The 12110-nt window shown below is 46.5% G+C and overlaps 1 protein-coding gene across 1 annotated transcript; it reads right to left on the bottom strand.

Moving 5' to 3' along the window:
- Positions 1-7755: 7755 nt before the first annotated feature.
- On the bottom strand, positions 7756-8811 carry LOC124594158 (splicing factor 1-like). Its single transcript, XM_047132514.1, has one exon. The coding sequence runs from the start codon at positions 8809-8811 to the stop codon at positions 7756-7758; it is 1056 nt and encodes a 351-aa protein (XP_046988470.1).
- Between the last annotated feature and the right edge of the window lie 3299 nt (positions 8812-12110).

Here is a 12110-nt window from a genome sequence, read left to right as displayed (position 1 = left end):
GAGAGAGAGAGAGAGAGAGAGAGAGAGAGAGAGAGAGAGAGAGAGGAAGGGGGGAGGCATAAGAAGAGAAAAGGAAAATACGAGGAAACAAGAGACAGCCTGAATATTTGAAAGGCCTCGAAAAGCCCACATACGGCGATTCTTGGAAGCATATCTCAGCTGCGTAAAATCTTCCCAATTTAGAAGTCGCTTCACTTTGAATAAAACACTCGAGTTTTCGACAACTGTCTCTACCATCGCTACTAGGTGTAAAAGTCAATTCGTGCCGGGGCTGACACTGTGTTACGTTTTTTTTTTTTGAGTCATCATTCTTCTGACTGATTCGATGCGGCCCGCCACGAATTCTCTCCTGTGCAGACCTTTCACGTCAGAACAGCTCTTGCAACCTGTGTCCTCAATTATTTGCCCGGTGTATTTCAATTTCTGTCTTCCCCTAAAGTTTTTACTCTCTACAGCTTCCTCTAGTACTGGAGTCTTTATCTCCTGATATCTTGACAGGTATCCTATCATCCTGTCGTTTCTACTTGTCAGTGTTTTCCAAATTATTGCTTTCCTCGGCGATTCTGCGACGCATCTCCTCACTCCTTTCCGTATCAGTTCATCTAACATTCAACGTTCTTCTGTAGCATCACATCTCAAATGCTTCTACTGTCTTCTGTTCCAGTTTTCCCACAGTCAGTGTTTCACGACCATACACTGCTGTGCTCCAAACGTACGTTCTCAGAAATTTCCGAGTTCCGCTTATAGAGGCGCGATTACAGTGTCTGAAACCTTCCAGAGAGTGTCGAAATGACGCATGCGCAGAAAGGCGAGATAGGAAGCTATACCAGCTTCAAACCACCACGAGACTGGTGTCCACGGGAAATACGGACCTGGTCCCGGCGGAGGTTCGAGTCCTCCCTCGGGCATCGGTGTGTGTGTTTGTCCTTAGGATAATTTAGGTTAAGTAGTGTGTAAGCTTAGGGACTGATGACCTTAGCAGTTTAGTCCCATAAGATTTCACATACATTTGAACATTTGAAATACGGACCTCCCAACGATCTTGTGACGTCGTGTTAGTTGCTTTGACCGTCATGTATTACGAAAGCTCTGCTATCTTTGGATACAGATGGGAAATCAGTATGTCGATGAAAACGCACCCATTAAAGTTCTTAAATTTGAGGAATGTTATCCAGGGCCGGCCGCGGTGGTCTCGCGGTTCTGGGCGCGCAGTCCGGGACCGCGCGACTGCTACGGTCGCAGGTCCGAATCCTGCCTTGGGCATGGATTTGTGTGATGTCCTTAGGTTAGTTAGGTTTAAGTAGTTCTAAGTTCTAGGGGACTGATGACCACAGCTGTTAAGTCCCATAGTGCTCAGAGCCATTTGAACCATTTGAATGTTATCCAGGGCAACTACGAAGTATTAATTAAACTCGTCTGAAATAACAACTCGCTTATCGCTGGAGAAGGTCGCTGGAACTAGCAAAACCTGTTGTGTCACGGTCTGAGACTTACGCACAGGACGTGCACGTGGCGTCAGGTGTCGCTAGGGGGCGAAGGGCATGTTTGAAATTGCAACTCCCACCTCACTACAGGCGTCAGTCGACCGTGTTTACTTTCGTTCAGTATCAAAGGCTCGTCTCCAAGCCCTACTAACTGCGTACCCCTGGTCTCTGCCACGATTCGTCCTAAACTTGGCCGTTTCCTCTATAGTGAATTTTACTTTAATTTATTTTATTTGTTGCAAATTTAAATATTTGTTACCTTATGTTTTAAAACAGGTTGTACATCTTACAGTTTTCGTTTGTATTTTTGTTTTGTTTTTATCTGCAACATTTGACAAAGAGTAATACGTTTTTAAAATAACAATAATTTCAGATTGAAATATAAATAAAATGTTATTCTTTTAAAGAAAGTAGAAAAATGATAGGATAGAGGAGACATCTGTTAATGCCACCACCGATTGTGACTGGCACTGAATACCTCGGAATGGTTTCTTCGAGCTGTTGACCACCAGTCACACTGAAAAAAGTTATTTAAATATTGCTAATCCTATCCATTAACATTAGGTACTCATTCGTTTACAACATTGGGTGCTTACTTGGCTAGATCGCCAACACCTTACCTTATATTTACTCCAATATTCTTTATCCTTCTCTTCCTGTTCCTCTTATGTGTCACTATTTTCGCTGTCACTTGACGCTGTTCACCTCTGGAGATTACTGTTACGTTGCATATAGGCATGTCTGTTACGTAGTGTCGGCAGGTACTGTTCATGTGTTGTTTTTGAAATATTTAGGTGAGGTATTCCGCCTTATGCAAGACATTGTTGGAGTTTTGTTTTACCAATACATGTTTCAGCACTTTTTGTGCTATTTCAGTGGGTTACTGTATTTCCTTTCTTACATGAAGCTATGGAATGTTTATGTTGGTAACTATGAGTCTTCCACACTATCTACAACTTGTCATGCCTTTGATGTTGTGTTGTTTGTCTCCTTTGTTTGTGGTGTGCTAACACGTTGGTTTCTACCACTTTTGTCGTTTCACAGGCATTTTCTGATATTTTTCGAACTTACACGGTGTTGTTGTGGCTGTGTCATATGTACCGAAACATGTCTGTGTAAAACAAAACTCCAAAGGTATCTTGCGTAAGACGGAATTCCTGATCCAATTTCCTTAGCAAGTATGGAAATAAGAAGAACTGCAACACAACAAGATGATTGTTTCAAAATACTGATTGTTAGTGCATATAGTTGTACCCACTGTTCTTCGTCTCTTATTACTTTGTATATATGTATGTTTCTGTGAAGTCGAAGTGTAGTGTATGTCTACTGTACGCATGTTCGCGTATTGCCCGCAGTGGAAGACAGTGTGTTCTGAGGAAACTTCTTCCCAACATGTGTATGTAGGTGTCTGTCTCAGAGTCACGCGATTTAAGCGCGTGTAAGTAGGTATTTGTCCAGTTAAGAAATGTACCATACTGCGGCTGGCATCGATATGTTTCATTCTCAACCGCTCCCTTACGTCTGGGAGGAAGTTGTGCAGTCTGCGTCCCTTATCGCTTAAATTCCACTCACCTTGCCATTTATCCAAGCGCCAACTTATAAGGTGATGTGTCGTCTGTATCGGAGCATTACTTATTATGGATACTTTATGTAGTCGCCCCATGTTAAACCAGTACCATGCAGCTCTGTATTCCGTCGTGATATCTATGGGGCATATTCCGAGCACCACACACAGTGCATCCACTGAGATGGTGTCGGAGGCTGGAGATAGCTTTAGTACGACACTTCTCGTCTAACTGATGCTTTGTTAGTGATCAATTTCAGTCTGTGTGCCCACGTGCTAGTTGCGAAGCTGTAGCGCATAGTGGTATACCCTTATTATGGTAGAGGTAGTCTGCACTGTTTTGAATTGAACCTCACCAGCTTATGTAGTATTTTTTCTGCTTTGCCTGTTTTTAGCCTTATGTGTTAGTGGAAATTCAGTTTCTCAACGGAGCGAGGTGGAGCAGTGGTTAGAACACTGGACTCGCATTCGGGAACCCGGCGGTTCAATCACGCGTCCAGCCATCCTGATTTAGTTTTTCCGTGATTTCCCTAAATCGCTTCAGTCAAATGCCGGGGTGATTCCTTCGAAAGGACACGGCTGACTTCCTTCCCCATCCTTCCCTAATCCGATGAGACCGATGACCTCGCAGTTTGGTCTCTGCGCCCAAATAACCCAACCCTCAATTCCTCATCTAAGTGTATCCCAAGATAGCGTCTAACATGTATTCGTTTGATATTTGTGTCATAAAGGAATCCAAATATGATGACGCTTGAGCCAAGAATCTTATCTTTCCAAATTGTATTTTATGTCCGATTTCCAGGCAATGTTCAGGCACGGCCAACGTCTCAAGCTTCCTCTGTTTAATACGTCGCTTGTGCTCTGTACAAAGTCCGCAACAATACTAACAGTCTGACCTATGTATATGGGTGTCATCAGAAATACTCTTTGCTCTGATTACTAAGTACGCTGAGCAAAGATTATTTCTGACATCGACTATCTACAGTCTGAACCGCCAGCTCATGGTGGTCAGTGGTTTTTACTACTGATGACTACGACAAACGCAGCTGTTCTATGCTTGAGTGCTTTATTCCAAGTAAATCGAGCAGATTTTACACAGCCATGTCACCGCTAAAGACTCCGAGGACACTATACCGATCTTGATATCCACGCTTAGACAAAATCCTTGCAGAAGGCGAACGTGACTTTCTGGCCAAAGGGTGAGGAGGTGGCATGGGCAGCGGCGGTCCCGGTGCGGTGCCCGCTGCGCCTGTGACAAAAACTCTTTGGTGAGAGCTGTGGGGGCGGAGGACTGGCGACGGTCCAGCCTCGTAAGCTGCGGCCGCGGCTGCCACCGCCCTAGTGGGAGGGATGGTGGGAGGGAGGGAGGGAGGCAGCTGCGCTAAATTGGAACGGCGTGCAGTCCGGCGACACCCCTCATGGCACACACTCGTCATCTCCAAAACCGCCGGCCGCTCGCGTGGACTGCAGCCGTGCGGCCGGTTCCGGTCACGAATTTACACTCACTTCTGTAGCAGCAGTAATTTCTCACATTGTGCGGGGGAAGAAATTAATACAGCTATTGTGTCTCACTCTCCAAATCTAGGAATTTAATTAGCAGAATTTCTTTAGCTTTTCTTGTTGTCGCATGTGATGCACTTCTACACGCTAGCCTACTCTGTACAAGCCTCTTCATCAATTCTTAGCTACTGCAACTACCATCCGTTCGAATCTGTTTACTGTATTCGAAACTTGGCCTCCCTCTACAATTTTTACTCCCAACACTCCCCCCCCCCCCCCCCCCTCCCACTCCCTCTTACAATTAAAAAATGACGATTCCCTGATGCCTCCGGATATCTCCTAACGACAAATTCTTTCGTTTACTCAGGATGGGTTGTGCCATTAATTTCTTTCTTCCTCTGTTAGATACAGTACATAGTCGTTAGATATTCAGTCAACGCACGTAATAAGGCTAAACTTCAGATAAATATCTTCAGGTACGCCGTCTTAATTTTTATATTTATATTCGAAGTTAACATTATTTTTAGGAAACGCTTTTCTAGCTGATGCGTTTTCGCATTTTTCCCTCTTTAATTTGGTCACTGTCAATTGTTTTTCTGACCAAATGAAAAAATATATACGGGGTGTAAATTTTAAGTTGACAAACCAGAATAACTCGAAGAATAAGGTTCACACGAAAAAATGTGTAGAATTCAAAGTTGATTATTTTCGAGTGGGACATTTGCTAGTGCTAAAATTAGCCCGCCACCCCAGCCCCCTGGGGAACCCTCATTTTTTATTGCAGAATCAGATTCTACATAAAAACTACGTACATTTTGTCTTAAACATTTGTTTTGATTCTTGGTAGTTGGCCCTGTAATTCAAGAAAATCCATGTTCCGTTTTTGTGTGGAAAATGGTTACGGATAGATAAAAAATACTTATATACTTCGTAAATTTTGGTTCGCTAAAACTAAAACTCTCGCTCTCGCCACATATGGTTGGATTTGAGAGAGAAGAATTAGAGTTTTACAGATGTTGACCCACATATTAATTTTTTCCGCAGATTCGGGTAAAATAAAGAAATATAAAAAGCGCCCTAGAAGGAATGACAATATTTTGCGCATTTCTGCCTATTATGGCATTTTGAAATGGCAGCTCAGTACGAGCTGCGTCCATGTATGATCGTTACTTTTAAGAGGACGCTGTCCTCATGCCAACGGTATTTACAAATTCCATATGTACACGGTGTTTATAAATTAGTTATAAAAAAGTAACCTTTAATTGTGAAAAGGGTAAATAACTTACAGAAATGATTGATACAGCACTGAATGCAGCATATCTTCAAATTTTATTCGCGGCTAATACTGTTAGTTCCCGGCGTTCCCGCTAGGTGACATGTGCGAATGAGTTAGCAGTATTACAGCAGTGAACACGTAGCAGTATAGCGGTGCAGAGCGCATGCAGTATTGTTTATGATTTCTCGAATCCTAATCCGCTACTACAGTTCAGAGATAATTCGGACTCAATATCTCAAAGACAAACTGTTATTACTTTGTACACTCGTTTCACCGAAACTGGCTGTGTGTTACATAGACGTCAGGTCTGGTTTGGCCAGCAGTCTCTGACGCAGCAATTGAATAAGTTCAGCAGTCTTAAATTCGTAGCCTGTAGTACCTGGACACGCTTGAAGATTATCTAATGCCTCACTTACAACAGGACATAGTCACAGAATTTATTTTCAAGCAATATGGCACGCACCCACAATAACATTTAAAGTTGTCGCGTATCTCCGTAGAAATGTGTCGACTTGGATTGGTCGGGGTGGAACAATGTCCTGGTCACCAGGGTTACCTAACTTAACTCAGATAGACCTCTGTGTACGGGGCTGCACTGAAGATAGAGTGTTTCCTCCGATTCCGGGAAACGTTGACGGTCTGCGACAGCGAGTAAAAACTAGTTTCCAACATAAATCAAGAACTGCCTTGTATGATTTGGCTCGATACTGATTATAGATGGGACATTTGTCGTGTTACAAAAGGTAGTCACATTGAACGTTTGTACATTAAGCTTTAAGATATACTACATTCAATGCTGTATCAAACATTTCTGTAAGTTATTTACCTTTTCACAATTAAAGGTTACTTTTGTATAACTAAACGTAAACACGCTGTCTTTATCATTTGCGACGTGTGTGAGAAAAGCAATGAGACTGATTATCTATCTACAACAGTTTTTATTTTTTTCCAGCAACAATATTTTCCTCTTGAGAGTAGTTGCCTTCGTCAGTTATACGCCGGCGGAGTCGTTGTTCCCAGTTTTGTTAGCAGCGCTGAAAGGCTTCAAGTGGTATGACATTTATCATGTCAGTCCAGTCCTTTCAATGTTTCCGATAATCCCGAAATTACGTCCTCTAATACATTTTTCAATTTCGGAAAAAGGAAAGAAGTCACAAGGACTCAGATCAGGTGAAGAAGGGGGCAGTGGAATAATAGGATTGCCTTTTGAGGTCAAAAATTTCGTGATGGGAATGACCGTGTGAAATGGGGCGTTGTCATGATTGAGCCTCCACTCGTCTGCAATGTCCGTTCTCTCTATACTCAGTCTTTTCTTGAGCCTTTCAGGATATCTTTGTAAAACACATCGTTGACAGTTTATCCTGAGAGAATAATCTCACAAGAACACGCACACGTCGGAAGATTTCATCGGCTTTTGAAGCTGAAGGTCTTCCTTAGCAAGGGTCATCTTCAGCGTGTTCTCGGCTAGCGAAAAACTTGTGCTCTTGATAAGGAATGTTTCTCATAGGCCAGTTCGAACTTTTCAGATTTTACGGCATAACGTTGCTATAAATTCAGTTTTCCCTTATTACTAAAATACAACTTCACTGATAACACTCTTAAAAATCGCGTAATGGATGCCAGAGTTGAAACTCGGAATGGGCATCTGGAAGGGATGAAAACAGCGGTCTACACAAGGTGAACAACACGGCGTTGCCAGATCGCACAAAATGTTGTCAGTCTTACTGTTTCTTTCACACACTTCGTATATAAGAAGAATGATTATTCATTGAGGTATTTTATAGGTGTTTCTGGAGAATTCTACAACAGTCCATTACCAAGATCGTGAATAAGTAAGTTTAATAACAAGGTGAAAAATGTTGTGATATTTAAAATAATACGGGACTGTGGATGCCTGTAAACAGAGACTAATACAATATAGTGCGGTGTACTCACCAGAGCGCGGGATGGTGCGAGGGCGTGACGATGGACTGTCTGGACTCTGGGCGTGAGTCGTAGCGGCGGGCGGCGCCGCAGCAGAGCGCCACCGAGGCGGAGGGCCCGGGATCGTGGCCGGGCCCGGGAGGCGGCGCCGTCACCGCCTCCACGACGCCGACGCCGAGGGCGGCGGCGCAGCGAGGCGGCATCGACGGCGTCGGTAGGTTGACTGGGGGCGGCGTCGGCGTGGAGACGACGCGGCCGCCGCTGGCGCCCACGTACTCGACGGGAGCGCTGGCCGCGGGGGCGGGCGGTGGCACGGCCACCGGCACGGGCACCGCGCCGCCGGCAGACGTGGGGGCGGCCCCGGCGCCGGACCGCGAGGGTGCGCGCCCCCGCAGCGGCAAAGGCGAAGACGAGAACTGCGCGGGCGGCGGCGGCGCGGAGGCGGCCACCTGCTGCGGCTGGCCCGCGCTGCCCGACGACGAGCTGCAGCTGCCCACGGGCGAGGCGGGTGGCGCCGCCGCCTGCGGGGGCGGGCAGCAGCGGCCGTGGTGCTGGTGCTGGTGATGGCGGTGGCTGGGCGACGGCTGCGCCAGCGCGTGGTGCCCGTGGTGCTGGTGGTGATGCTGCTGGTGGTGGTGGTGCTGGTGGGGGTGGTGGTACCGCAGCGCGGGAGGCGGGGCGGCGGGTAGCGACCGGTGCTGGCCCACCCCCGGTGGATAGTAGGGCCGGCCGTGGCCGTGTCCGTGGCCGTGCGGGTGAGCATGCGGGTGGCCGTGGGGGTGGCAGTAGCCCGCGGCGGAGGCGGCGGGCGACGGCGGCGGCAGCCGGTAGTGGTGGTGGTAGCCCAGGTCGCGCCGCATGTACGGGTCGCCTGGGCCGGCGGCGGCGGTGGGCGTGGCAGTCGGCAGCGGGCGCTGGGCCTGCGGGGGCGGCGGCGGCTGCGGCGGCTGCGGCTGCGCCTGCAGGAAGGCCGGCACGGCCACGGGCGCGTGCGGGTGCGCGTGCTGCAGCACCAGCCGCTCCCGCCGGCAGTACTCGTCCTCCGCCGCCGCAGCCGCCGTCATCCTGCCGGCCCGCGCTCCGATGTCAGGACATCTGCGGGTACAACAACAACAGGGCGTCTCAGTACCACTCTGGCTGCACTTCACTACAAAATAACTGCATCCTACATAAAGCACTCAAAACTTGTATCAAGTATCACTAATTAACAATAACAAATTCACAGTTAATTATTATTTTTTACACTAGCAAACTTAAAAAGTATAAATGCGATGTGCTCTGTCGAGAAGACCGACTCTATGTTCTACAGAGCCCGGAGTGTACGTAGGGCTGTGCCCCTGCCAATCCTGTTCCGGCACCGCATTAAAGCCTTGCGGATTGCCGCCTAGCGGTCTCGCAGGCGCTCCTCTTTCGGAGATGAACAGTTATGCATCTCATCAGTACTTCCTGTATTTGCGTTCGGTGGTGATTGTAAACATTCTGTTTACAAGCTCAGCGTTAAGGAGCATCATCAGGGATCGCTACTATCATCCACAGGCAGCAGGCGAACATCAACGGTGGCGCTGCTATCACGGACTATCTAACGTCCACGGATCAAGTGATCGTCGAGAGCCCGCGAATGCTCCTCCGCCGAGGTGTATTTAAGCCGTAGCGCAGACTCCAGCGGCACCCCTATCTTTCTACCCACACCCTTCAACTCTATGGAACATTCGCATACGGCAATACTTCCCATTCTAGTTCAGGTCCTTGACATTTTAAGTGAACGTTCAGTTCTTCAGCGTTTTCTCAGAAGAATGTCACCTTCATGCGGTGTGTTTAAAATGCATATGTATTCGTTTTTTAACCGTCCGTCTTTGAAGTTTAATTTAAAATGGACAGCAGTCCCTAAATTTGTTTCTATTTCTCACTATAATTTTTGTTTTTAATTCGCTTGGCTGAAGAACGGAGAACTGTTCCCGGCAGTCACCTACAGATTCCCATCTGCTGGAGCATAGCTGACTCTGCATCACGTCTCATCGCTCCGCTACGCCACCCAGAAATCAGTAGCTCTCTTCCTGGGACCTAGCGCTAAGGTTACGTTACGATCTGCGACACAAGCCAGATAACGAACATTTTGTGTTATTACGTTGATACTGATCATTTTCGTTATCATTTTCCTGTGTGGAACTTTAGTTTCGATGATGAGACTACGATATATATTAAGTACTAAACTGATTGTGAAATCATCAGTCATTGTGTGTAGTACAGACTACCAGCGTACGGATGAAAGAGGACTCAAACCCGATAGGGCTAAGTGTCGGGACTTCTGATTTCTATCTGCAAACCTTTCCCTCCATCTGTAGACAGAGGAAACGGCTTCACTACAGCAAGCAGGTCCTAACGCATGCCTAGCTATGCAGGAACGAAGAGTTTTTCACATGACAGACGAGCCTAGAGAGCTGCATCAATCCAGGCTTCGGATAAACAACTCAACATTAAGTTGAGTGTGCACTCGCGGTGAATTTCACTTACGAAATTTTCTCGGATTCTCAGGCGATTGCATTGTCTTGAAGCTACATTACGAGAAGTTCCCTAATTGTAGAAAGTAAACCTTGGGATGAAAAAAAAAATGGCTCTGAGCACTATGGGACTTAACAGCTGTTGTCATCAGTCCCCTAGAACTTAGAACTACTTAAACCTAACTAACCTAAGGACATCACACACATCCATGCCCGAGGCAGGATTCGAACCTGCAACCGTAGCAGTCGCGCGGTTCCGGACTGCGCGCCTAGAACCGCGAGACCACCGCGGCCGGCTTCTTGAGATGAATGTTGTCCCTTTACCCACTCACTACCTTCCTTCGAACAATGATGACGATTAGAAAACTTGTTCATACGCTACTGAAGTCGCCGCGGTTACTCGACTATTAACCTGAAAATGTTCCGCCGCTGTAGTATGCACATACGGTTGATGGTATTTAAGGGCTTGCTTTACGCAACAGATATTTTTCTGTTGCTGTGATACGACACTCGTGTAATAATTGTCTGTAAACTACTTGTTGGGGCTGTGTTACGTTTTTCGCGAATTGTGTGTAATCCATATTTTGGACTACCAGCGAGCATGAACACACCAAAAAGTTAGAGCCACCTTGTCAAGAGAGAATCCAAGACAGTTTCTGCAAAATATTAATTGATATACACCCAAAGAACGCATAATATCTTGCGTAAATCTACTGAAACGTCGTAAAGCTAACATGAGAGTACGGTCAGCTCAGAACAGTGAAAGACGCAGCGTGTGGAAATCAAACTCGCCGAGGACTCAATCGTCATAACCTATTGGACGTCGTCCGTTAGGGCAGCAAGTAACGTGTGCTCAAATTGGTAATGATGGTGATGAGTGAGGTCCCATACTTCGAAGAGCGTAGGGGGACGATGCGGGAGACCCGCACTGCCGTACTACGCAAGGTCCTAGTGGAGGTGGCCTGCCATTGCCTTCCTCCGACTCAAATTGGTACCGATTAAGAAAGCCAGAATTGAAACAGCAGTGCAAGTACTCAGTGTCCCAAAATCACAGTCCATGTGTAGAGAAACGAAATAACATTTGCAACTGCGTATCGGTATCATGCAGGTTTCGATGGTGAGACACGAATTGCTGATACGGCTTTTTTCATTACCGTTTCATTCCATCGTCTCTCAATGAGGCAGTGGTCTTCCAAAGTTGCGTTACTGCTCTTCAGCGGAGTCCAGTTATTAATATACTGTTGCAAAAGTAAAATCATTTAGGGACAAGTCATTGCGAACAACAGTTATTGCACAAGGATCAGGCAGCGAATTATTAATAACGAGTGAGTCACAGCAGTTCGAAGATTATTCACAATCGAAATACTGAAGCACATCAAGAAAGCTCTGCCATGACACTGAGATTTATTGACGGATGTGAAAGAATCTAAAACAATCACTTAACCTTGTACGAAAAGTGCGAAAACACTTTATTTTAATAGTTCAGCTGTCAACGGCCTTTCATCGTTAATGCACCGGCTCTTATCATCAGATCACTGAAGTTTAACGACGTTGGACGTGACCAGTACCTGTATGTGTGACCACCTGGGTACACCATGGGGTGCTGCCCGCTATCACTTTACTTTAACGGCAAAGGGGAGGAGGGATGATGGTTCCTGATTATCGGACCTTGAGCCACAGTCCTGGATTAATTTTCAAACTTCTCCTCAGTGTCTCATGAAGTGAGAGCGTGTGACACTGTTGATAGTGGTCCGTCCGTCGGATGGGGACGTTAAGCCCAGGGGCCCACTGGCGCTATTTGAACGGAACAAGATAGGCGCCGGCGCCCTGTTTCACCCTCTGCCTTCTCTCATTATCATCGTCAT

The sequence above is a fragment of the Schistocerca americana genome, chromosome 2, assembly GCF_021461395.2.
Source record: "Schistocerca americana isolate TAMUIC-IGC-003095 chromosome 2, iqSchAmer2.1, whole genome shotgun sequence".
NCBI classification, from domain to species: domain Eukaryota; kingdom Metazoa; phylum Arthropoda; class Insecta; order Orthoptera; family Acrididae; genus Schistocerca; species Schistocerca americana.
Note: the sequence above shows the minus strand (reverse complement) of the source record. Positions and strands in the feature narration are given on the sequence as shown.